The 27,699-nt window shown below is 45.9% G+C and overlaps 1 protein-coding gene and 1 pseudogene across 7 annotated transcripts in view; both read right to left on the bottom strand.

Annotated features, from left to right (window-relative positions):
- Nucleotides 1-5,871: 5,871 nt before the first annotated feature.
- Nucleotides 5,872-27,699, bottom strand: part of LOC135899231 (mannan-binding lectin serine protease 1-like) — a 117,113-nt gene continuing 95,285 nt past the window's right edge. For all 7 annotated transcript variants that reach the window (XM_065428495.1, XM_065428497.1, XM_065428499.1 and 4 more), the window contains exons 12-13: nucleotides 12,101-12,322; nucleotides 5,872-7,780 (exon numbers count right to left, since the gene is read on the bottom strand). In XM_065428495.1, the coding sequence (XP_065284567.1) occupies nucleotides 7,556-7,780; nucleotides 12,101-12,322 (447 nt within the window). In that variant the 3' untranslated portion in view covers nucleotides 5,872-7,555. The remainder of the gene's footprint in view (nucleotides 7,781-12,100; nucleotides 12,323-27,699) is intronic.
- Nucleotides 8,615-8,795, bottom strand: LOC135899252 (U2 spliceosomal RNA; annotated as a pseudogene).

Here is a 27,699-nt window from a genome sequence, read left to right as displayed (position 1 = left end):
AGATTGAAAGACATTTCGTTCCAATGCCAGAATTTTAAATCATCCCAAATAATTCTTGCATTTCATAGTCTTCATTGTATAGTTCTTGATGCTTGCTTCTTGCTGACATCATTCTTATGCTGCATAATTCACCTGTTATAAATTCCCTATTTCCCCCATTCAAGCAACTTTACATTCATCATAAGAAACCTCGTAGATGAGTTCCAGAAACTTGCTGATGAGATTAGGGGGCGGCGTGTACCCCAGGCTGAGATATGCATTCAAGAGCCTCATATCTTGCAAATGTTAGAAATACTCCTGCTAAGCAAGTTCTTGGTGTCATACAAGGTTATTTGCGAATACGAATTTGCCTAAATTTAGAAAACAGTCAATATAAAACATGCCAAGCGATATCGCTGACGATACACACACATTCCAACTGAACTAAATACAAATAAATATATCACCCAATGCAGAATCATTGGCATGATGCCATTCTTTCAGTGGAATAAAATCTGTCCTGCATTGTAAATCTGGAATCCTTTATAATCCAGACTACTAAATACTTATGAGGGTTGTAGCGTAAAATATGCATGTATTTATTCCTCGTTTCTTTACTTTAGGACCCGATAATGCTTAAACAGCAGTGAAAGAACTGAGATCACAGTACCTAATACTTTATATTGCTCCAGAAATCCGTTTCTCTGCCGATCGCAGCATTCGACACTAACAAGAAGGCACAAAACACTTAGGGTGGTGCTATTCACTTTGATTGTTTGGGAACGAAACCCATAATGTACATGTTATGGCCCTACGTGTCATTACGTTTGAACAACAATAAGGTAGGGGGTTTGCATTTTGCAAAACTGCATGGAAGTTTTCACTGTGTGTAATTAAAATTAGGAACCTTCCCAGCTCATACTAAATGCATTCTCCAAAGCTTTAGGTTATACAGGTGCACTACTTTACACAGAACACACTCTTTTCCCTCGTCACGGCTCACACTCTTAGGCAGAGTTACACCCTTTCAAGTGCCCCCTCTTCCACACAACGATAATTGTCATCTGCCTTTATGCATTTTCTTTCTTTAGCGCTGCGAGCCCTGTGCTTTCCAGTAACGAACGGCATGCGCGTTATCAGCATGATAGCATTCTCGACAACAAAGTAGCGGGCGTGGCGTCTTCAAGAAAGGAAACGCATCAAGGCAAATAACGATTATTGTTGTGTGGCAGAAGGGGCACCCCAAAGGGTGTAACTTTGCCTAAGAGTGCAGGTGGTGATTCAGATTCTTCAAAGGTGTTTCATTGTACGGGATGGCACATCGCGCTTCACTTATTTGCAGAATATTGCATTCCAATTGTGTCATATGAGATAAATCCATTAAAGAGCTTTAGCTTGCCCTAAATTTATTACAGCTGTGTACTGGTAAACTGGCCGCAGCTTGCAGCGCTTGTGGAAAAACAATTGTAACTGCCATATTATATGTAACTGCTAGTGCACAGGCATCGGCAGCAGCAATGGTTAGGGTACACTTGTTTCTTCTATTCTGGGGTATGCATCCTCCACCAGAAAGTAGTTTTTTTCGTCTTCCTCTTCTACCATATTGGAATGTGAAATGGGGTGTAATTTGTAGGATATACTCTTGCATAAACTTCATGAGCATTTATTCTTGTCTGTGCCACAGATCATTGTTGCTACCACTGTAAAAGCAGGGTGCCTGTTTACAGCACCCATAGGGAACAATCTGTGAATGTTTAACGAACAGTAAGGATAATGAATAATCGAATAATTTTTAGAAATTTTCAACAAATTTAGCACTCCTTGCTTTCCACTACGGTGTTTTTCAAACTCTAATATTGGCACAAGGTTTGAGTGCAGGATGTCATTTTGTGTGAAAGAGTACACTTGTGCGCATAACACCTCATCGTCAACATTCTGCTGCACAGAATGTCATTAGCTTTCATATGCATTGGTCACTATCTCACAAACCGGTTGCTCCTTTGTTAGTTGGAATGTAGCATTTATGTAAAGCACATTTGATGTTCTAACAAAAAGCATTGTGCCCTCTTATCCCCTAATTCTCCTCACTTGATGCCTAGTGTTGTAATAGCATGGTTGACACCATGAGAGTCAGTGTGGTGAATAATTGTGTCTGGTGGAGTAGGGGGTGTACGTTAACTTAAGCAACTTTTCCAGATGACTTGAATCAGTATTGTGGAATGCTGTTTTTTTTTCAATCACTGTTACCAAGTTTCACTTTGGTTGTGGCAACAAGTATAATGTAGTTCGCTAGCACTCCTGCCAACACATATAATATGCAGGCATCTGTGTTGAAAAAAAGACCAGCTAATGGTTTGCCAGGAGCTAAGGTCCATTTAGACCATTAAATTTTGAACTTACACCGGTGGAAATAACTGGTGAATGAAAGCACACCCAGGAGAACTGAAGCAAGACTGCGAGTCGGCCTAGTGGGAACAAATTCATCTTGAAACTTATTGTGCGCAACAAACAGGGAAGATGAATAGAAGAAACACAAGGACGAGCGCTTAACATTGTGTTTCTTCTATTCTTCGTCCCTGTTTGTTGCGCACAATAAGTTTCAAGATGAGCAGGAGAACTGACCATAATATTTTCTTTCATTATAACATGGCTGAAGCTTTGAACTGCATTTGAACTGGCTTGTTTAAAAAATGACCCATTTCCTTGTTCAAGTAAGACAAAGGTTCCACAGGAAGACAGAAACTTGAAGCCGTCAACAGCAGCATGAATATAAACAGCACTCGACGTTTTGCAATCTTGCACCTGGTTATATTAGCCATCCAATTTTTTTCCACAGGCTGTTCTTTACTGTTTTATGATCATATCCAGTTTAATTTTAATGTCCCTATTTTTTAATATTTGGTTAATATGTATTTTCTTCATCGGCTTTCAACAAAATATATATTCATAATGTGCCTTCACTTACCATTTGCAGTGATCTTAACCAGATGCATCTTGATACAAAATTTATTTTCCTTAATTCTTCGTTTTCCTTTTCCAAAAGTGCAAACTGTTTATCTTGATACCTATTTTGTCTTCTGGGAAGATTGGTTCTACTGGATTAATGACTGCATACATGTGTACATCGTTTTCTGTTTTGGTCACCCCTACTCTTGGCAAGTACTGACAGCATTGCTCATACCCGCTCCATCACAATCACCACTGCTAAGCACACCCTTCCTTCCTTTATTTTAACACTTTGGCTTCTCTTGACCTATTATATGCACCAGTTACTTCTCCCCCAATGAGGCTAGGGGCCAGTGAGATATGCACAATCCCACAACACAGCCAAGGAAAACATTTGCTACCCTCATGACAAGCACCTATGTCGAAATGTTGGCTACAGCAACATCCCTTGTGCCAACAATGTTGATCTACTTACATGTTTTTCTAACACAGAAGTTACTGCTTTGTCGTGTTCTGTGATTAAACTTTTTTGCCGCTTTCTTTAGGATGGATATTCACGAATACTATTTGTTTCTCCTAACAGCAGCAAGTTTATCCTTGCAAGTGTTTGGAGTCAAGAACAACTTTCACCAGGAAGAAGTGCAAGACGAGTGATTGAAGAAAATAAAGTTGCTTCTGTGATCTAAGAACTTGAAGACTGAAATGTTGCACCTTTTTGTATATATGCTATGCAGTGCATTCATATCACAAAGTGCAAAGTGTTTTATCTCTGCCGCCATGTCAGTGTGTTGGCAAGACAATTGTCTCAATGGTGACCTGCTGCTTTGACTATGAGCTGCCTTCATGACATTTGCATTAAAGGAGATGTACTATCGTGGACAAAAGTACCCTGGAAGTGCGAGCGTTGACCAAATTGCATTTCTGCTCAAGACCGCTGAAAACAGTGGGTCACGTATGCACATTCCGAACGCAGATGGTGGCACGGCTGATCCCAGCAAATAGCACACCAATGAAATTCGGTCGACTCTCGCACGTCCTGGGCAATTTTGTGCCCGATGGCACATTCTTCGAATGGATATGCTCTGCAAGATGAAATACGGGAAGCACCTGTACTTTAACGGATATAGTACAGATTTAGTATACGGAGTCTTTTGTTTTCTGAATACGGCAAGCACCTGTCTTTTAACGGTTATAGCACAGATTCAGCATACGGTGTGTTCCGTTTTCTGAATACGAGAAGCACCGTACTTTAACGGTTATAGTACAGATTCAGAATACAGAGTCTTACGTTTTCTAGATACAGAAGCACTCGTATCTTGTATTACGGTCTCTTTTTTTACAGTTGTCCGTTCTACGGAAATGACCGTTCTTAATTTACGGAAGAGTGTTCGGTCACAAATTACCAGCAAATTTTCTGTAAAGTAAGGCAAATTTTTTTTACAGTGTAGGCAGCGAGAAAAGGTTAAGGTAACAAACATATACACAAGAAACTTTATTTGGTCCTAAGGGATTAAGTTGTAGTCGCGGGCCGCAGCTGCGCCGGGGCGGAAGACCGTGATCTTCAGCTCTGTCGCAGGCCCTTTGGACAGCCAAATTACCGTAAAAGAAATCTCCAGAAAAAAGTTTGAGCTATACCTATACGGATTCGTACTTGCGTCCGCTGTGACACGCACGTCATCGCGGTACTGGCGTTCAAACTATTAGGCCTCGTGTGAGAGTCAGCGTGACCTAACACAAACCGGAGGAGCTCGCCTTCCTGATTTATTGAAATCCGACCAGCTTTTGCAGTGCTGCAACCAACCTGTGAGATGGACTATAGGTGCCGTTTCTGTGCTCCGGACCACAGACGCCGGCTTTTTCGCTTAATGGGCCATTTGATGCTTTCGCATCAAATGGCCCATTGACCCATTGCTCAATGGCCCATCGGTTGCTATTTGATGCTTTCGCATCAAATAGCAACCTACTCAATGTCGTGCAGCCAGCCTCCGGAAGACTGCCCGAAGGACAGTCAGCCAGTCTTACGAAGCCTTGCTAAACGGCGAACCTATGAGCCCGCTCTCAAACATTGCTAATGTATACCCGGTACGACATTTGCATGGGATAGATTTTTGTTCTAAATGAAAGGGTTTGCAGCTCCAAAAGCATACGTCTACATGAAAATCTGCAAGAGTGTGAGAGTGGGGAAGTATTTGCTTTATAAGATAGTGCAAGGAAAAGGAAGGGAACATGACTTGTCTTTCTAGTGTTTTAAGGTGGAGTCCAAAAGAACGCCTAGAGAACGTCGTTAGTTAAGTTGCAGAAATGAGTGTTGCCGCAATCTTCGCCATCTTGCGATGCCCAAGAAAATTACAGACAGGTTGTTTTCCCATGGTGATTAAGCACAGTTTGCGATTCTCCCGAAAAAAATATCAGAATGATACAGTTGGTCGAAGAGGCCATTTGTGTATAAGCTTCTCGTCTTACAGGTTCTTAGCCCTACAAAACGCGAATACCTCTTCACGCCAAAGAAAATTAAAGCAACTTGTTCGCAATTATTTTTGCCCATAGAAAATTCATTGGTACGGAGAAAACCGTGATATGAGAACTGATTAAAGTACTGTAATTATTATTAGTACAGTAATTAGTTATTATTATTTGATTTACCTAACTATCCGCAACTAAAAATTTGCTACTGCATAACGAAAACACTAATATGAGCTCTACATTAGCTCTGCAGCGTTTACATCGGCCTTTGGACCACGAGTTCCGCATTTAGAAAATGATGAGTTGCAGTCCTTGTGGCTAAAGAATAAACGCGTTCAATACACCAACCCAGTTGATGCATCTTTTTAATTTGCTCATGTGTACATTGTGTGTATTTCTTTGTTTAGTTTTCTTTATAACGGTGAGCCTCCCTCACACAGCGAGCACAGTCATTGCTGAAGCCGTGCAACCGTGGATAGCAGCTCAGGCTTTTGATACCGCTTTATTGAATTTCTTGAGAAATGAAGTAATGAACACACCATTACACACAGCAGTATAGTTTAGGCTGTACACTGCACAAATTGGAAAAGAGATTACTGATAGTATTGACATCTACACACACACATGAAAAGTAAAGTGGAATATGGCTCAGGCAATGACTGTTTCTGAGGGCTGCGAATAGTTTATTGCAAGCTGTACAGCACAACTCGCAGTGTTGGAGACCCATTGAAAACAGTTCGCAAGTGGACTCCGTGCATGCATTCTCAGCCCTCGATGCGCTCCAGTAGCAATTAGTGAAAAGAAAATTGAGCTAGTAACAGTTTTCAAGGCAAGACCTAACGAGGCAGTATAAAAAAACTGGTCCTGTTTGCCTATGAATGAAAATTTTGAAAGGCAGTTGAAGTATTGCTGCCTGCCCGAGACTAGAATATGGAACACTTTCAGGGCTGCTTGAGAAAGGTTTCGCTTCTGCCGTTACGTAGCTCATGAACGAAAAGTTCAGCTCCGTGTAAGCACTTCACGTAGTCTGGTGCAGCCGAATTATGAAAAACAAATTCCTTCAAGCAGCTGCTCTTCCATTGCACCACTAAGCCACCCTTAATGCCTGGCGATGAATCCAAGCAAAACATAGCGGTTCATAGGCGTTGACGTGGAACAAATTGGTCCAAATTCGCTACTAAACGCGTTCAACACCATTATGTCCAAGCCTCGATAGAACAATATTTAAATTTTCGAAAACGAGATAAAAAGACCAATCACTGCATCTACAGCTGAAATAACGTTCCTCAGAGGCTTCGAAAAACCAAATTTTAATTTTAATTGATACAATTTAGCAGTACAAGGATATCATTATGTCCCGGACTTCTGCAAGTGATTACTTTGGAGGTATGAAACGGTCGCCAAGGGGCTAAGGATTAGAGTTAGATTTCTAAGGGTCTCTGAAGATTCACAGAGATTATTCGCAGGGGCCATTACTGCGAGGATGGTGTTAGTCCCTACTCGCCTTTTTTTGTTGGAAATACGACTTACTTAGACGACTCCTGGAGGTCCTTTTCATTTCACTATTGAGCGCCAGGTTTCCCTTTATTAGGACTAGCTTTTCTAACGTTGGATACCAGTCCAACGGCACCCGCGTTTACCCCAAATGACAGCGTGTTTCAACCCGTCGAACCACCCGAGAAAGTAGCACACTTTTCAATAACAGTTCATGGTGCTGCCGCGCCATATGTCATTCAGTATGACCACAAATAGTGATCTTTGTGCGCAGGTAGACTTTGGGCGTGTCTAAGTGGCACTGGTGTGTTTACTGTAGTGTGTTCGTGCACGCATTATTTTGTGGAGATCCCTTCCCCGCCCCGCGTTCACATTCCGATCTTCATTCGATTTCTCGTTTTGCACTCTTAGTATTAGCCGTTAAACGCCCGAGTAATCACCTCCCGCCTCCGTCGCAATGTCAACGGAAGTCACGCCCAGCGTTCAGTATGGTCAGACGGTGTGGAGCACTATATGTGCACATGTTCGCGTGTACTTTCTTCTCGAGTGCGAAGGCCTTCCCCCCGCTGTCCTGAGAAGTTCAGTTCGCCCCGCACGCTTTCAGGGCTCGACTTGGCGTACAGTCGAAGAATCTGGACGCGTCACTCTGCGGAGTGACCTTCCGGCGAACACCTCAGCTGATGATGCTCTTGACCCATTGGTGAAAGCGGTTCACTTTGGTGTAGAATCCGTAGCTGCCCTTGGAACCGCAGAGCACGCTGTCGCCCCAGCTGACGATGCCGATGAGGTACCAGCGGCCTCCGCGCTCTGCCACCAGGGGTCCACCGCTGTCTCCGTCGCAGGCGTCGCGGGCAACGCCGCCCGTGGTTGCGCCCGCGCACAGCATGTTCTCGGTCACCTGCGCATGTTGTCCCCCGTCCACATTTCAATGCGCTGTGATTGACTGTAGCACGGATTGAAAATATTAAACAAAAGTTCAAGAGGCTACACAATTGTGGGAGCACAGCTCTTGCAATAAGTTTGCCGAATCAAACATTTGTGACAGGAATGTGCTGAAACAGGATGTCTCAGCTATCATGGATCGCGTTTTTAAACATAACGAGCCATTCTACGCGAAGATGTTCGCAGTCGAGAAGAGCAGGCGACAGCAGTGTTTCTGCTGATGCCATATTATTTCGCAATAAGTTGCAATTCTTTAATTATTAGTTACTGCTCTTAAGGCCATGCTGTCAATCAAAAAAATTGTAGAAAATTGAAAGAAACCTAAGTTTGGGAATATTTTCGACCAGGTACTTCTTTTCTATTTATTGTTTCCGGCCGATAATGAAAGCCCGGGAAAGATGAATAAATATCGCGTGTACAGCCGTCCACCCAAATCAAAAAGCATATTTTTCAGTTCTCGCGGGCTTTCTTTATCAGTCAGAAAAATATAAACTGGGCACAGGTATCTGGCTCAAAACAAGCCAGCTTTATGCTCCGTGTAATTTTCTGCTAATTAATTTACGTCACAGCATTAGGATCACTAATTAAAAAATTAGCTGAGTGTGGATAATTTGTCAGATGAATGACATCAACATCAAAAACTGCTGGCAGCCACTCCACTCAACTGTGAACAATATGCACTTGATTATCTTCGACTAGAAAGCGCGTCTTTATATAGCCAAGCTTTTTGTGGCTAGGTTCTAGAAAAAATTGCGTGCGTCTATAACGCAGTGTAGATCAAAAATCTCCCCATAGGTGGACCGATCCCGAAGATAGTGCAATACCGGGCCTACCCGCGGCAGAGGTGAAGCTGGCTTTAAGCACTCCACCAATTTGCTAAATTAAGCTTAATATCTTAGGTCCTACTACAACACATATCAGAGAGTAAGCTGATAAGAAAAAAACACTACAATTTCACCCGCGTTGGCCATGTCTACGTTCACACCGCCCTTTCTTTGTCAGCGTTCCAAGCGCTTGCGCATATCCTTTCCTTTCCTTCACCTCTCCGGTGGTGGCGGTCCCGTAACTGTGCTGCCCATCACGACAGCGAGGCGGAAAAAAATGCGAACCGTCCATGCGGTCCCGATCCCGCAAACTTGCAGTGTTTCACCCCAACAACGGCCAGGTCTCAGAGGGAGTTTGTGGGGAATTAATTTTTTGTGGCCTGCGTTGTGTGTGCCTGATCGCCTGTGGTTTTTGAGTGACCTCAAAACCATTACTGTGCAGCGGGACGTCGACTAACGCACGACCGCCCTGGCTACGGTGAAGAAATGTGTGCCCTCAGAGTGCGGGAAGGTGCATCTCTGCTCTACATGCCGGGATTCGCACATATATATATATATATATATGTGCGTGTGTGTGTGTGTGTGTGTGTGTGTGTGTGTGTGTGTGTGTGTGTGTGTGTGTGTGCGTGTGTGTGTGTGTGTGTGTGTGTGTGTGTGTGTGTGTGTGTGTGTGTGTGTACACCCTGCGTTCCCTTTCATACGAGAAATCTGACATATTTTGGCAAAAATTACAACACGCACCCACATGCTAACTTTGTGCCATCCTTCGAAGAAACAAAACTCATCGAAGAAGTTTGGAAGAGGATAGGATGGTATCAACTAGTGGCAAAGCTGTTGTGATCAATACCTAGAGGGCGATGATCAATTCCACGAAATCAGAGGCCATTCCGCGAATGATAAAATGACTTGAGAGAAATAACTTGCTTCATAGACTGCTAAAACAGTTAATGGCAGATGCAAGTCTCCAGCGTAAGCCACACATTTTTATTTATTCATTTATTCAAAAAACCTCACAGGCTCCAGCAGGAATATTCTGTGAGGAGGGGGGGATTATACAATATATATGTTCATAAGGGGAAGCATTTGAAGGAATGGAAATGGGTAACGAATACGTGAGACGTATACTAAGCTACATAAAACGAGGTGACGTTACATAATAGTTCACGGAACGCAATATACACTTTCAGAATGAATGGCCACCACCTACAATATGTAAGGGTACATCATTTAACACCGTCAAATTTTACAGAAGTAATGTAAGGGCCCATCTCTTGACATTGCCAACTATGGAAGTTAGCGAGACGTGTGTACATATTTAGGAGAAAATTAATTAAAGCAACTGGTCACGAAAAAATTAGTGGTTACTTCATTAACAAACTTAACAGGATCATGAATGTCGGTAACAATATCAGGGAGGCTATTCCATAGTTCAATGGCTAGTGGTAAGGCTAATGAATTGAAGGCGTTTGTGTGCCCAAAGATACGTTTGAAGGAGCGGCTCTTGTGTAAGCAGCGATACGTTCGTAACGGTTGAGAGAGAGGAAGGGCGGTTTGGTGCTGACAGTTTATTTTATGAAATAAGCAGACTAGAGCAGTCTCTCTGCGTGATTTTAAGGCGGATAAGGACAAAGGATATTTAATATTGGTAACACCTCAGCGACGGCTGTAGTCTTTGGCGATGAAACGCGCGGCACGATTTTGTACACGTTCAATAGCGTTGATTAGTTATAGGTGTGATGAGGTGACCACATTGATGACGCGTATTCGAGTTGAGGACGGACGAATTTTAGATGTACCTAAATTAAAAAAGTTTGCCTGAATAGAAATAGTTCACAATTTATAAACAGGTGCAGTAGGTAACATAACGTATTTTTGGCATCGCCAATTACTAGGGATGGCCGACATAACTAAGTGTGTGATAACCGCGTATATGCAAAAATTATCCAAAATTTTTTCAATAGCTTTTAGGTCGTTTTACACATACACTAGAATTGGGGAAATGCAGCCGTTCAATATTCAAGTTGCATATACGCGAAGGAATTTCATGACTTCAGCACTTACGAAATACGTCTACCCAAAGTTGCGGAACTTGAGAAGAAATGAATTGACGTTATAGACAAAATTTTTCTGAAAGCTTGCCTTATGTCGCAAAATATTAATTTCACACAGTGTTAGAGAACATAGCCTAAATATTCCTACAATGTGCACGTGCCATATTAAGCACTAACTGGTCTTAAGCATAAACTGGCTATTAAGCACTAAACGGCCGAATAACATTGTTTGCAGTATCGATTTGTTAGTGGCTCAGAGTCATTTTGTTGCTCAAAAGCTTAATCAGAATTTAGTTCTTCCGCACATATTGAACTAAAGTATTTCAAATAAAGTTTCATCGAAATGAAAGATTGTGTTTTAATTATTAGTCGTCACTTTGTTGTCACCGTGTTAGGACGGTGCTACGAAACTAATTGTCATCGTGAGTGCTGGACGCACGTGACCTACATCTGTTTCAAACCGTGCATGTGTTTCGATCTGCTGTTTCGAGCAGTGAAAGCACGCAGGTATTAGGTGTGTGGTCCCAGAGCGGGCGACTATTGCAAGTATGATTACGCAGCGACGGCTGCGATAGCAACGACTCTTCACAGCCGGTTGCATCGTGCACTGGCACTCTCTCTGCTGTGATCACACGGTGCTTCCGTTAGCCTGCAAGTCATCTACGTCTTTTTAATACTTAGGCTGCGCTCTGTTGTCAGTCTTCAACGGCAAGAAGCAGAACAGAACGAGACCTTGAGAGTCGAGTCGCAAGTTTCAATTTTCTATAGACCATGGGGGCACCTTTACAGACACATATACTCGCTGTCGCGGCAGTAACGTCAGGGTCATGAAGCTTCTTTCTGAAGACCCAAATAACTACGCGGACGCACCGCGAGAGTGAATCAGAAGATTTGGGAAAACGCGAGAAGCATTGTTATAACCGTGACATGGTTATATGAAGTCGTATGTATTTAGTAAAGGAGTTATTCGGGCGCACAAACAGGCGTCTGTCACCACGAGGATTGCGTTGCTGAACAAAAAAAAAAGAAGCATTATTTCTAGTGCAGTGTCCTAAGTTATGTGGCTCTCCCCACATGAATACGGTGGTATGTAGTCTGCAGGTGGCACAGTTTAAATGGTTACAACGAAACTAATATCAAAACAGAGCCGCAGCTGATAAAATTAGTATTTCGCGCAATGTAGCGCAGACGAAGCCTTATCCGGCATGGAGATTTCGCACCATGCAAGCAGAGCTCAAAAGCCAAGCACGAGTGAGAAGACAACACGATTAAGCTTCGTTGGCTTCTCATATAGTCCATCTTTTCGGTATATCTCAACCAATCATTGCAAGCCAATGCCTCGCTGTACGAAATCTTCAAAGCAGCTATGGTCTTGAAAACGGAGGCTGGACAAATACGTACCGTAAAATTTGTGGACCGACGGCAAGTGTCGGGTGCGTGGATGGGCACCTCCACTTCCTGCAGGCGGCTGGATGCGCGCTTGTTGTTCATGGTGCGGCCCCAGCCGGACACCAGTGCCTTCTGCTTTGAGCGCAGAAAGAAATCCTTCTCGATCTGATCCGCGTCGCCTAGGCACACGGGTGACACAAGCGTGCTGAAGGGGACGTGCTCAGCCAGCTCGACCTGTAGCGCAGTGAGAGCGTGACAAGTGATAAAGTTTTTAGGCATACGCCAACAAGCCAATGCGAAGAAAAAAGGGCTGATGAATATCAGGTAATCTCAAAACATAATCAAATCAGTGCCACAAATCAATATTCCCAAATGATTTAACGCGATAACAATTATACCGACGCCTGAGGCGCAATTAGGCCGTCACCACCGTTGTCTTGCTGTCGCACTATCAACCGCGCATGCGCGGCCCAAGGGCAAAAGTCAAGATCATAGAGTTTCTTACAATTACTAGAGGGAACCGTGTCGCTAGAGTCTACGGCCGTTGCAACCAGGACGGTTCAGTCAACATGGAAACGGTGGTTATGTGCACTTACATTTACGCATACACGTTAAACTCTCCCCTTTCCGCACACTTCACACATACACACACACGCACACACTCACACACGCACATGCACACGCACACACGCACATGCACACCCGCCCCCCCCCCCACACACACACACAAACTTTTTTCCACAGTAACACTCCTGACGCTAAAACATTAAAACTAGATGATGCTCGTGAGACGGACGCAAAGACTAGCTGGTTTGCGTGTTCTTCTGTAGGCCACACGTGGAAAGCAAAAGTTATGCAGATCAAACTGAAATGTTCGTATCTATGTGCAGCGAAGCGTTCGTGAAGCGGCTGAATGAATGGTACGCAAGTGAATGCGATGCGTACATTTCTCTTTATTCTTGCCTGAGGGATACGACGACAAGTAAAACAATTGTCCCTGTTTCTCCCAGGAAGAGTGGGGCTGGTATGTACTTGCAAGGGGAACTATCACTCGTACGGTTGTAAATATGATTAAGTATTGTAGCAATGCTTTTGTCACAGTTACTCATATCTAATCTGTACGAATGGCTATGTAATATAATGCGAGTTGATATACAATACGAATACACTCTCGTCAACTTTAAATCCCAAATGATAATGGTAGGCACATGCATATAGTGGCTGATCCGCAAATAAACCCCGCTTCTCGCCTTACTCAACATAAAGTTGAACGGTATCTAATGTTCTTCCGGGCACAAATTATGGCTCCCAATCTGTCCGTTTCTGTTTTCCAAGGGTGTTAGTACGCGAGAAAAAGTTGACAGTCACTTTAGCATACGCTAAAGATGGCCCGAAAGCCTGCATGCTCACGACACATTCATTACATTACTTGACATTTTCATTCGAAATCATTGTTACTTCCACTTCCGTGTTTATCCCACCAAAAATTGCGGAATCGAGTGTCCGGATTATTTCTACCTCAAAAAAAGGTGCATTAACTAACTTCGCCCTAAGTAGCACAAAAGGTCGTGGATTCGACTCTCATCAAAGGTCGTGGGCTCGAGTGGCTTCATTATCTAAACTTTATTTACCTGTACCTTAATTAACACCAAATGTAGTGGGTTAGACTCGTGACCTGCATGACGTCAACTAGAACGAAACTTCTACAACTGTTTGTAGAACGGTACTAACAGACACATACCCCACGCAAAACAGACTACACCATTACATGCCTGAGTTCTACGACAAGTCTTATTGCACCAATTGCAATACATCTCTTAACGTATATCATTTACTCTGGCCGTACTCGCAAGCTCCGAACCAGACAAGCGCAAGTTTGAAGAAGCAATTTGGAGCGAAGAACTCGCTCCCCAACTCTGGGCCGTCCAGCAGGACCACGACGCCGCCAGGAAACTCAACCTCCCGGTTCCGTCGTGGGAGACGCCTACTCCATTAGAGTCCAAAGCTCTCGTGGCCTGCAGGACCTTGAATAAAGTTGACTTCCTTCCTTCCTTGGTGATATGGCCGGTTCGCCCATACTTCCAAAGTGGGTTCGACTCCCATCAAAGGTCTTGGGTACGAATGCATTAACTAAATATATCTTAATTATCTCGGCCTTATTTAGCTTTGCCGTAGTTAACAGGACAGGTAGTGCTGAGGCTTCGTCTCCACCTCGGGTTCACGCTTTCTTATATATTGATGGCCTAATTCGCCCTAATTAAAACCAAATGTCATGAGCTTGACTGCGAACAAAGATCGTGAGTCTTAATTAACTTCCTCTTAATTAACACCACAGGTCAGGCGATCGACTCCCAGCGAAGGTGAAGGGTTCAACTCCCTATGGCTTTTGCTGCCATGAATTTCGAGGCCATAACGCCAGTGATAGGATCTTTCGACCCATGAGCCACCTAGGGCTTTCACCTTAATAACAATTCAGCAATTGATTGTGTTGTCTAAAACTGCAGTATTGAAAATTCTGGGCTAAATAGGTTACGGTTTCCTAAAATCTGGCAGTTTTGAATAAAATATGTTATGGCTGTTGTCTGTATTGTGAAAGGCCAGGTGTGCATTTTTTTTGCGGAAATTTATTTTCTGCTTCCATTGCATCCTGTTGGTCCTAGCTATCAGATGTTATGTGGCTAGGCAAGGCATCCTGTAAGCAGCTTTTTTTTTTCACCTCACATAACAATGTATGTACATGTCTCATGGGCCATATGTAGTTTAATAAATTCAGCCTCAAAAATGGGCCCATACCCAGCGTTACATACCCAATGGTCGAAGAAGTAGTCGAAACATAAAACATTTTTTTTTTAACTAATGGAAGCCATTGAAAATATTCCTGAGCGTGGGCGCCATAAAGATACATATGGGTCTACAGAACACTTAAACATTTATGTCGGTATTTATTGTTTTATTAGGCAGAATAAAGGAGCATCTTTGGCACTAATATATCAGCCGAAATTCCGTAATATATTAAGCAGGAGCATGTCATGACCCATACCGATCTGCCTAGGAATGGCACAGGTGAGAACCGGACAGTTGAAAAAATCTACGAAGCAGTTGAATGTCATGCGTTCTTCCATAAAGTGATTTTTGTGCTCAGAGAGTCACATAAGAACCGACGTTATAGGGGCAAAATTTCCGTCATGGTTTAACTTTTACTACATAGTACAGTGGTGAGCTTACTCGCAAAATTTTCTTCCGAAGAAATGTCACTGCTTCATTCAGTGAGAAATCGCCATGGAATACAAAAAAAGAGCAATAACCCTGCACAAGATCGCTATTCCGCGTTGTCATCCTCGATACTGACGCAGTAATCACCAGTGGTAATATATGACGGGGAAGAATATTATCACTGATAAATTGGTAAGAATCCAAGACAAAAACTAAAAGCGGCTTTAATTGAAAAATTAGGTCAAATAAAATATCGATTTGCTTTTGAACAGGGACCCAGGAGGGTCCAGAGTCACTTGCTATAAATAAAGTTTTCTGTCTGTTTGTCTGTCTGTAATGCAAACAATTAAGTATAATAATGAGCGTAAGGAAGGGCACGGATCCGACACCTGCGAGGCTGTCGCTCTTTGTGGTGCGACACTGAAAATGGTCTGACGTCTACCAGGTCACGTGAAACCGTTTATGCATAACAGACGCAAGGTCATAAACTGGCTACTCGCAGCCATCCGTCCTGTAATTTCCAGGAATGGAAGACACGGCGAGGGGGCCACAGCATGGAAACAAGATGATGGGCACTCTCCTAGAATACCTGCGGGAGACGCCTTTGTTCCTTCAAATTTAACTTGCCTTGTGCTCTCGTGTCCACTTAAATTGGCGAGAAATTCAACAAGCAGGCGCAACAAAGCCCCGGTAGGAAGGCGAAGAAAACTTCGCTTTCCTAAATGCTTCAAATGCTCGAGTGCTTGAGTGCTTGTGACTTGAGGTGATCGAGAGCTTGAAGGCTTGTTCCAGTGATGATATTTAGGGATCCTAGGGTATTTCACGTGCGGTGTTCTTTACTTCAGCGAACATACCACCCAAACTGTGGCCTCAGTTTGGGACATTGATTGAAGTACAGATGCGGATGTTGAAGTGCACACGCGCCGTACCCATGCGCAATTCCATAGAGAACAGAGTCGGTCATGTACTTGTGTTGAAGGGCAAAAAAAAAAAAATATGGGTAGATATGCAGATCCATTACAAATGTGCACTTTCGCTTGCCGCTGGAGACACGCAATTGCTCCTCCACATCTTAAGCCTCCCCCTCCCCCTCTCACCACACGCATTTGTCCTCCCACTCCCTGATACCTCCCGGACTACATTGCCTTAAAGGCCAAATGGAACCAAATCCCATGATGGCTTAATCGGCCACCAGTGACGGCTACAACTGACGCAATGTTTACAAAGCTACAGGTACGGGTAATTGTCATTTTTTCATGCTAGCAGCCCTTAAACAGCACCTGTATACGACGCACGCACCTATTCGTTGGCAGCTATGACGGAGGTGCCGGCACTTCGTCTGCGAGATTTTGCAGCCCTCTACGGGAAACAGCGGGTAACGGCAAAACTCGAAGCTGCTTCGAAGGAGCCATGCTTTCTTAGTCATGTGTCATTTCCCGCCAGTGTTAATGCCAAAATTTTAATATCAGATGGTCTTTAGTTCCTTTGAATCACCCTCAGCAGATTTGTCCTCGCACACATTCTGAGCAACGGTCCATTCACTAAGCGCTTGCCACGTAGGCTTCTTCCCGTGTATTTTGTTCCTAGTGAACTGCTTTAAAAATGAGTGACTCACCCAATCGTCAATCGCTAATGCCATTACGTGATGACCTAGAAGCTAACGCCCAATTCTGCAGACCCAACACACTGCGGAAATCGACGTTATACGAAGAATCTTGCTGAGAGCTGGCTATACAGTATCATTTCAGGTACAACAATGCGTTCCCAGATAGACCAGCGTATTTATACAACATACTAATTTGTGTACATAACGCGACCATGTGTGTGAAGCCAGGAACAAGGCGACGGCTACGACAATAGTACGACGGTTATGACAAGACGACGGATTTTATAGCGAAGCTCTTAGTGCAATTAAACGCGCTTGAACACAGTAAGTGTGCATTTTCTTTTTCAAAGGGGGTCGCAGAAGCGTTGCGGCAGAAAGCAGGAAACCTGTTTAAGTCTCCTTTTTTTCGCAACGCTTCTGCGCACTCCTTTGCGAAAATCATGTCAAGCCAACTAGCCCAACAGCTTACTATTCTAAAGCGCATGTGGACTTTCGCGCTGTCCCACGCAAATTACCTAGATTATTCAGCATGCTTATATTTAGAGAAAATGGATGGAAGCTATGCAGACTAATATTACGGAATATCATTAAAGTGTGTAGCTTCATTAGGGGCTAAATGAAGATTGAAAAATTCTGTTTTTTACCTATTTATTGGTGTTGTACGAAACGCTTACTAATTTTCCCTGCCACCCTGGAGGATTCAAATACAGTAACAGAAACTGGGGTGAATTGCGGCCCAGTGATTCAGTTCAAATGAATTCAAGTTATTCGGAGTCATGTCACATGGTGTCAGGAACGCAGACAAAAAGCCACGTAAATGCGGCTTGACGGATATCTGGGCTCCATACATCACATGGCATCAAAAGCTCTTTTTCTCTCATTTACACGAATTGCTACAAAAAAGAAAACGTGACAATTTCGCATCAAGCTTCAGCGCCTCGGCGTATATCTCATGTATATCGACGAATTAAAGTGTGTCGGTCCGCTGTCCTTAGATACCATCGCCATCAGCCTATTTTTATGCCCACTGCAGGACAAAAGCCATCTCAATTTACCCCTGTCTAGCACAAGCTGACTTCAAGTGTGTCTGGGAATGTCGTAATTTCAGCACAAGTTTGAGAACTCTAATAGTTCACGGGTTATCTATCCTAAGCATTACATGATCTGCCAAGTTACATCTATAATGCGTTTAGCATTCTTTGTCTACTTTTTTTAGTCTATCCATGTATCTAGACTCTTACGCAAACTCAACGACCCAAGTTCTCTACTATTTTGCATGCGTGCTTGTGGTCGTGATGCAGTCGTCTTCGTTCTATCTTTGTCATTTCAGTTTCGTTATCCGACTCTCGTCATGCCGGCCTGGGTGCGCCATCGTCTTCATAACATTTGTTTAAATTATGGGATTTTACGTGCCAAAACCACTTTCTGATTATGAGGCACGCGGTAGTAGAGGACTCCCGAAATTTCGACCATCTGGGGTTCTATAACGTGCACCCAAATTTCGCCCCCATCGAAACGCTGCCGCCGTGGCCGGGATTCGATCCCGCGACCTCGTGCTCAGTGTTGTGCCATTACCACAAGCCCGGATTCCGAATCTGCAAGATGCAGAATCTATCCTGCGAGCGCCCTAATTCTCCCTTCACAAGTCAAGATGCTGAGCCGTCAGGCAGCGCGCGGGAGAAGCCTCGGCGAGCCGCAAGTTTGGACATGTCAGCGTGTGCCAGACAGCCCGGCGCCGCACCTCCCTTTGCCTGGAGGTCACCGCGCGCGCGAACTTTGAACCGGGTGGCCAGCGCGGTCGCTGGTTGGACCCCTCGGACGACCGTCGTGTGCTGACTTTGTATTGGGCCGTTTGAGTGACAATGGTCCTGGGGGATTATAAAAGCAGCGACACGCCGCCTGAAAAACAGGATCCGCCGTCCCACCGGGAAAGAGTATCGCTCCCGACTGGGGTGAGATGTGTCACGCGTTTTCGCCGGACGTCGTCGTGCGAGAACAGTCGCGTTTGTTGTGAGCACTCGGCCCCAGTGCCGACCCGTTCATGTCCTGTATGATAACCTGTATATAATGTATAAAGTCCCTTTTGTTATTCTCATCGACGCCAGGCTCGGAGTCTTCGCTACCAACGCTCTGTCACGAAACGGGTGACGAGCGCTACGGGACCACAAAGCCGTAATCGTGGGGCAGCGGTACAAGTTCGTAACACTGGATGGCAGCTACGGGATTGACCGGCATCAGCTACCTCGGCGCGGTGAGTGCCTGAAGTTTACCTCAAACACCAGACTTTCTCTGACACAGGTTATAGTAGCTTAGGGAAAGATTTGGTGTTGCATTGTGATAACCTTGTGTGTTTCAAGCCTAGTAAGAGTGTTTTGAAAACCAGGGGATGCTAAGGGGGTAAACAGGGCAGTGTGTGAAATACTTGCATATGTCTTACTAGTAGTGTTATAGTAGCGTACGGCAGGTATATTCAAAAAGGGTAAACAGCAGGAGGACAGTGTGAACGATGGAGAAGTACAAGGTGAAGGAACTTCTCGAAATTTGTGAGGAGTTGGGCATTGAGTTGGGCTCGACCAAAAGAAAGAATGCGATCCTTGAGGTCATGAGGACCGGGGACGTAACGGCTGAGGAAGCCGCTGAGGCCTGGGCGGGTATCAATGAACGTCGGGAAAGGGAGGAAAGGAGAGAACAGGAACGTCGCGAAGAGGAAAGGAGAGAACAGCAACGTCGCGAGGAGGAAAGGAGAGAGATTCGTGAGCACGAGCTTAAAATGAAAGAGTTGGAGACCCGAAATAACTCGCCGGCGCCTAGTCTCACTTCTAACGTTCCAAGAATACGCGATCAACTTCCACCCTTTGTCGTCGGAGAGGATATGGCCAAACACCTCGTGAAATTTGAGCACGTGTGCGAACGGAATAGCATTGAGCGATCCCTTTGGGCACAGAATCTGTTAGCGTTGCTTCCTGGGGAGGCATCAGACGTAATAACTTGCTTATCGAAAGAGGCGTTTGAGAGCTACAGTGATGTGAAGGAAGCGCTACTGCGGAAGTACAAATTGTCGCCCGAAGCTTTCCGGCAGAGGTTCCGGTATGCAAAAAAGGGTAAGGAGTCGAATGTTGACTTCGCGTTTCGTCTAAAAGCCGACCTGGTGGAATGGCTGAAGGGCGAAGAGGTTTTCGACGACCGCGACAAAATTGTCGAATGCATCGCGTTGGAGCAGTTCTACCGTTGCATTGATGAGGATGTCCGGCTCTGGCTGCAAGATAGGCTAAAGGAGGTTAAGCTAAACAAGGCAGCAGAGTTAGCGGAAGAGTATTACACCCGCCGCAGCTTGCACAGCAAGGCAGTGCGCGTAGAAAAAGCTGATAGAAGAGATGGGTTTTCCGGGAAGTCCGACGAACGGAAGCAAATCACGCGTCGCGAGTTTCGGAAAGATGAGTCTCTTACCAAAGAAACTGTAAGGGAAGGACAGAGTGCATCTCAGAATGCTAACGAGGGTCCCAAGCAGCGAAACGATACGACGCGTTCTTTTGAAAAACGGAAGCCGTTAACTTGCTACAATTGCAAAAAGCAAGGGCACATCGCAGCGAGCTGCCCAGAGAAAATTGCTTTTGCGACAATACGGGAAACTAACAAAAACATACAACTATTGGAGCCATATATGCGGGAAATTAAGGTAAACGGCAAGAAGTGCCGAGCACTTCGAGACTCTGCAGCAACTATGGACGTTGTTCACCCGTCTTTCGTCTCCTCGAGTGATTTTACGGGAGAGTGCGCTTGGATACGGCAAGTGGCCGAGGAGGAGAGTGTCTGTTTACCGATCGCAACGGTTACCATTGAAGGAGAGTTTGGGAAACTTAACACAGAAGCCGCTGTGTCTACCGCCCTCCCGGAGCACTTTCCCTACCTCTTCTCAAATAGCTCGGAGCAGCTGCTGAAGGATCAGGGCAAATCATTCTTTGCCGACGTGGCGTACATGGCCCTCACGCGATCCAAAGCGCGCCAGCTGTCGAGGGAACTTGACTTTGAGTCGGTGAGCGAACAACGGTGCGGCACACGGACTGATCAGGGTAACTTGAGTGGCGAGCAGGCACGGGAGAGGCAGAGCTCGGAGGCTGGCCTGGTCGAGCGTGTCCTGGAAGTGACTGGGAGTGACGCGTCCCGTGCTAGCCGCGATAAGGACACGACGCCGCAGTTAGGCGACGCAGGATCCCTACTCGCTCCGGTTTCCGCCAGCTGGCAGGAGCTGGCTGCAGTTCAAAGAGAAACTCTGATTCGCGAGCAAAAGGAAGATTGTTCAATAGCCGATCTGATGAAGAGCGTCAAACTGGGAGTGGAAAAAAAGAGGGTTTCATTTTACGAGGAATCTGGCTTATTGTACCGCCGCTACACAGATAAGCAGGGTCGCAAATATGAACAGCTTCTGATTCCTCGGAAATATCGCCGACAGTTACTGGAACTCGCGCACGAAAATGCGTGGGCAGGGCATCTTGGCTTGAAAAAGACCAAGGCTAGAATGGCTCAGGAGTTTTATTGGCCGTATTGTTGGAAGGATGTCGAACAATTCGTGCGCTCTTGCGACACCTGCCAGAGAATCGGCAAATCCACTGACAAGTGGAAGGCACCGATGAAGTTGGTGCCAGTCATATCCGAACCTTTTCGGCGACTAGTAATCGATATTGTAGGCCCTCTGCCAGAATCAACGAACGGTTGTAGGTATGTTCTGACCGCCCTGTGTGTCGCGACCAAGTTCCCCGAGGCAGTACCTCTTAAGGAGCTAAATTCCTCCCAGGTCGTGGACGCTCTGCTCTCAATGTTCGCACGCGTCGGGTTCCCTTCCGAGATTCAGTGCGACAATGGCAGCGTCTTTACCAGCTGCCTAACTTCTACTTTTTTGGAAAGATGCGGCATTAAAGTAGTGCACAGTTCCATCTATCACCCGCAATCTAACCCAGTAGAGCGGATGCACTCGGTGCTGAAGCGAATATTGAGAGCCCTGTGCTTTGAGCGTCACTGTGACTGGGAGGCCTGCATTCCCGCCGCTATGTTCGCCTTGAGATCGGCTCCTCATGAGAGCACCGGCTTTAGCCCCGCGGAGCTTGTATATGGCCGGAGCCTAAGAACTCCGTTGCGCATGCCGCGAGAGTCTTGGGAAGGCAGTGACGACGACCCAAATGTAGTCTCGTATGTCCTCGACCTCCTCCAGAGGCTCGGGAAAACCAAAGATCTTGTAGAGAGCCACATGAAGGCGGCGAAAACCTTGTCAAAAGAATACTACGACAAGTCAGCAAAAAAACGCACCTTCGAAGAAGGTAGCCAAGTGATGTTGCTGCGACCGTCGAAAAAAAACAAGCTCGAGGTTCATTGGGAGGGGCCCGCAAAGGTTGTAACTAAGCTTTCCGATACCAACTACGAAGTTAAATTAGGGAAACGGCCCAACAAAATTTACCACAGTAACTTGATGAAACCCTACATTCAGCGTCGCGCGATTATAAGCATGACGATAAATGCTGACGATGAGGAAGGGACCGAAATCCTGACGACGGCTGATATGAAGGGATATGGTATAGAGCTAATGGTGGAACAGCTGACGTTGGAAGCGCGTCTAAGTGCCGCCCAAAAGGAGGATTTAAAGAGAATCGTTTCAGAGTTTAGGGAGGTTTTTTCGAGCCGTCCCGGAAGAACAACGGTCCTAGAGCATGACATCGAGTTAACCTCTGATCAACCGATCCGCAGTAAACCGTACCGTTGTTCGCCCGTGCAGAAAAAAATCATGGCTGAGGAGATTCAGCGCATGCGTGACTTGGGGGTTATAGTACCAAGTGAGAGCGACTACACGTCGCCCTTGATACTAGTCCAGGCTCCAGGAAAAGATCCGAGGCCATGTGTCGATTATCGGCGTCTGAACGCGATAACCCGAGATCAGACATATCCTATACCGAACCTGGAAGAAAGGGTAGAGACAGTGTCGAAGGCAAATTATATCTCTACCCTGGATCTCGTGAGAGGCTATTGGCAAGTACCCCTTACGGAACGGGCTAGCCGCTATGCCGCCTTCGTTTCCCCGCTTGGAACATTCCGGCCACTCATGTTGAGCTTCGGCCTCAAAAACGCGCCGTATTGTTTCTCTAGCCTGATGGACAGAGTGCTTCATGGTTTAGGCGAGTTCGCATATACCTCGATGATGTTGCCATATTTTCGGACACTTGGGAATCACATCTGGAGCACTTGCGAGTCGTGTTGAGCCGGTTGAAAGAGACAGGTCTTACTGTGAAACCAGCTAAATGTCACCTAGGTTGCGGTGAAGTGACTTATTTGGGCCATGTGGTGGGGCGCGGCCGGCGTAGACCGTCCGACATCAAAGTAGCTGCTATTTTGAACTATCCCCGGCCAACCACGAAGACGGATATACGGGCCTTTTTAGGTTTAGCTGGATATTACCAACACTATGTGAGAGACTACTCTGACCTTGCCAGCCCGCTAACCGACGCACTTCGGAAGTCGGAGCCCGTTAAGGTGACGTGGGACTCAAAGAAAGAAAATGCGTTCCAAATGCTGAAGCGAGCATTAAGCCATAAGCCGGTTCTGACGGCACCAGACTTTTCGAAAGGTTTCGTCATTCAATGCGACGCGAGTGATCGCGGCATGGGAGCGGTACTATGCCAGGAAGATGCTAGTGGTCATGAACGACCAATTTTGTATTTAAGTCGCAAACTAAGTTGTAGAGAAGAGGCATACAGCACCTCTGAGAAAGAGTGCGCCTGCGTTGTGTGGGCCGTTCAGAAGCTGGCTTGTTATGTCTCCGGTTCTAAGTTTGTTGTGGAAACAGACCATTGCCCTCTAACTTGGTTAAGTAGCATGTCCTTTAAAAGCGGCCGTTTGCTGAGATGGAGCATGACCCTACAGCAGCACAGCCTCGTTGTCCGTTATAAGAAGGGAAGGTTGAACGCTAACGCTGATGCTCTAAGTCGTGCATTCTAGGCCTCGCTTCTTTCAGTGGCCTACTCGTTCCTGCTCGTTACTTGCCTTCTCTTACTTCGCGACGACCTGTCCTGTTCACAGGGAGATCGGGGTAAAAATGAATGACCTCATTTGCTTCCTCAGTAGTATGTTTTCGGTCCAAAGCGATTTCAAGGGGACCATTCTATTTGTCATTATTATTGCTGATTATTAATTGTTTCTATTTTGTTGTGTTGTTGATTTGAAAATTGATTGTTTGAGCCTTGTGTGCTAGATCGTACACCTGCCTCTTGTTGCAGCGGGAGCAAAAAGAGGGATAGCAATTTAGTTAGGTTGATTTGAATTATGGCCTTGTCTGGTGTTTGACGGGAGACAGAGGGCACTTGTTCGTGTTGGGTGTTGCCTTTTGCCGGTCGGTTTTGCAAGCTGCAGAACGACCAAGCGGGACCAGTGGCGAGAAGCAAGGTCTTAGGAACGACCCGAGCGGAGCTGGTCAAGGTGCCTTGGCGACGACGTGGTGAGCAGAGCTCCTGTCCTGGCGAGTCGGACCTGGGCACGTGAAGTTACCTGGCGTCCCGACACTGGACGTGAACTTGGACGAGCCTGACGAACGTGCGCGCCTGGCATCCGAGCCACGTGGAGGCAGCTCGTCTTCCCGGCGCCTTATCTGAGGGCGGGGATGCTGTTGTGCCATTACCACAAGCCCGGATTCCGAATTTGCAAGATGCAGAATCTATCCTGCGAGCGCCCTAATTCTCCCTTCACAAGTCAAGATGCTGAGCCGTCAGGCAGCGCGCGGGAGAAGCCTCGGCGAGCCGCAAGTTTGGACATGTCAGCGTGTGCCAGACAGCCCGGCGCCGCACCTCCCTTTGCCTGGAGGTCACCGCGCGCGCGAACTTTGAACCGGGTGGCCAGCGCGGTCGCTGGTTGGACCCCTCGGACGACCGTCGTGTGCTGACTTTGTATTGGGCCGTTTGAGTGACAATGGTCCTCGGGGATTATAAAAGCAGCGACACGCCGCCTGAAAAACAGGATCCGCCGTCCCACCGGGAAAGAGTGTCGCTCCCGACTGGGGTGAGATGTGTCACGCGTTTTCGCCGGACGTCGTCGTGCGAGAACAGTCGCGTTTGTTGTGAGCACTCGGCCCCAGTGCCGACCCGTTCATGTCCTGTATGATAACCTGTATATAATGTATAAAGTCCCTTTTGTTATTCTCATCGACGCCAGGCTCGGAGTCTTCGCTACCAACGCTCTGTCACGAAACGGGTGACGAGCGCTACGGGACCACAAAGCCGTAATCGTGGTGCAGCGGTACAAGTTCGTAACATCAGCTGCCATCTTGATAACAGTCATCGCCTTCCCATTGTAGCCATACCTCGATCGTCGTCACATTGTCGTCATGTCATCTTCATAATTTCAGAGACTCCATGCAATTGTCATCATGCTTTCGTCGTCATATCACCTCCGTCTTTCCCTTGACGTCATTTATTTTTTGCCATTCCAATGCACTCACGCTGTCGTAATTTAATATTGATTGTTCCACCATTGTCACGACATCATCGTCATTTCCTCGTTCTTGCATTCGTTGTCACATGGTCGTCGTGATGCTGTCATGGTCGTTTCGTCGCCATCGTTCCAGCTTCGACGTATCGTTGTCGCCGCGCCATCGGCGTCCTGTTACCGCCATCATACACTCGTTTCCGTACAGTCGTCCTCACGGTATCGACGTCATACCTTCGTCATTATCATATGATCCTTATGCCGTCGGCGTAACGCTGTCGTTGTCATTCATCATCGCCAACTCAGAATCGTCGTCTCATTGTCGTCATGCCATCATTGTCATACCGCCTTTGTCGTCCCATCGATATCTCTTCATCGCCGCCATAAAGTAATCGCCCTGCCGTCTCGCTCATGACCGACCTTGGCGAGCGAGTGTCATTGTTCATAGCAAAGTACGCCGATCCCGCAGACGGCACACATAGCCGAAGCAACGGACGTCCCAGATTGGCCACTGCAGATTCTAAATAAGAGTCTGTTTAGCAGTACAGGTTGTCGCTGCATGGCTTGAATGCTAATCGCTTTAACGTGGACAGCGATCGTGAGAGGAGTTCTGCGGGAATGCTTTTCTGCCTATTGTCAACTAGAAATATTGGCTGCGCCCGTTTGCTCTCTCATCGGCACTGCTGCCTCTTCAGGTTACGAGTTGCATTGCTTTCCTTCCATGTTTCGTTCCGCGGTTGTTCTTCTCTAGCTTCATTGTTAACCTCCAAGTTTCTGCCCCTTATGTTAGCACCGGTAGAATACAATGATAGTACACTTTTCATTTCCAAGATAGCGGTGAACTGTTGCTCGTGATTTATTATTGCTGGCCGTATGCGCTCCAACACAGTTCTATTCTTCTTCGAAATTTCTTGTTATGCTCCGGGTCTCCTCTGAGCGATTGATCTAGATATAAAGGTTCTGTTGCACGTATATTCTAGAGGCTTACTGCCCATCGTGAGTTCTTATTATTTTGCCAGGCTGCTGAACATTAACTTTGTGTTTTGTATAGCAAGCTTCAACCTTACTCTTATGCTTTCTCAGCTGAGGTCCTGGGAGGAGAAGCGGGCGGTGACGCCGCAGTGGGGCTCTCCGCGCGATTAATTTATGACCACCAGGAGATAGATATTTGCCGTCTCCCAAAGCCCGGGACACGGGTGTTCTTGCATTCCGCCCCCAAGGAAATGTGGCCGCCACAGCCAGGATTTGATCCCGCGACCTCGTGCTTAGCAGCGCCACACCATAGCCGCTAAGCCAGGGCGGCGGGTAGTAGGTGTTGGCGTGAGGAAAGAATGTGAGCGGTTGTGATAACATCATGCTAGTGTGCTGTGAGAAAGTTGCCCAATCTCACCGTCTAAAACTTTATTTTTATTTTATTGATAAGGGTCGATACAAGGCAAGACACTGACCTAGCTACCGCAAAGTACCCGTCAAGAAAAAAATATCGCTATAAAACAAAAGTATTTAAAAGCTCTGGGGCCACGTTATCTTTGAACGGTACGTATAAAATCTGAATGAAGGCCAAGCTTTTCTTAGTTTGTTCATTTTGATGTTGAGTTTCACAACTTTTTCACTAAAAGGCGTGCCAAACATGCCGCTCTGTTTCACAATAAATTCCGACGTGCCATATTTTTGGACGCGATGTAATGAGCGCGTGGCATAGGTAAAGTGCGTTGAAAGAGATGGCAATACAAGAAAGAACATTGCGAGAAAGAACGTGAATGGGTAACGAGCTTTAACGCAGCAACATGCTGTAGATCACTATCCTCGAACTGTATTCAGTGTCACTTCTGGCTTCTTGTGCTTGAGGAAGACAAGCACACGAAATGTAAACGCTGCTGATGTGGAACAGAACACGGAAGATTAATGTTTACATTATTCACGAAACAAGGATGTACTGACTACCCAATGAGTATTGCAAGAAGGGCAACGCCAACAAGTTGTTCTTATTGAGCTCACGTCAGCCGAGCAAAACACGTAGCAAGTAGACCCGTAGTTTTGCCTCCTGAATGCAGATCGTGATCGTTTCGTGAACTCCACAAATATTATTTCTGTCGTAATATTATTGTATCTTCTCGCGACGCTCTCGTCACATCTTTTTCTGCATACGTTGCAGCGATTACGTGCTATTCATACATTATGAGAACAACTTATTTGTGGCAGCGTCTCAGACACACGTGATAATGATACGAAATGATGACCGCGGTTCAGCTATTTGTTTCGCTTTGATACCCCCAAGCTGAGCTATATATATTCCTGCGCATGGAAATTCCCTCATAGCGCGCACGGCATA

This window comes from Dermacentor albipictus, chromosome 5 (genome assembly GCF_038994185.2).
Source record: "Dermacentor albipictus isolate Rhodes 1998 colony chromosome 5, USDA_Dalb.pri_finalv2, whole genome shotgun sequence".
Lineage (NCBI taxonomy): Eukaryota > Metazoa > Arthropoda > Arachnida > Ixodida > Ixodidae > Dermacentor > Dermacentor albipictus.
The sequence above is the reverse complement of the archived record's forward strand: the minus strand, read 5'-3'. Positions and strand labels throughout refer to the sequence as shown.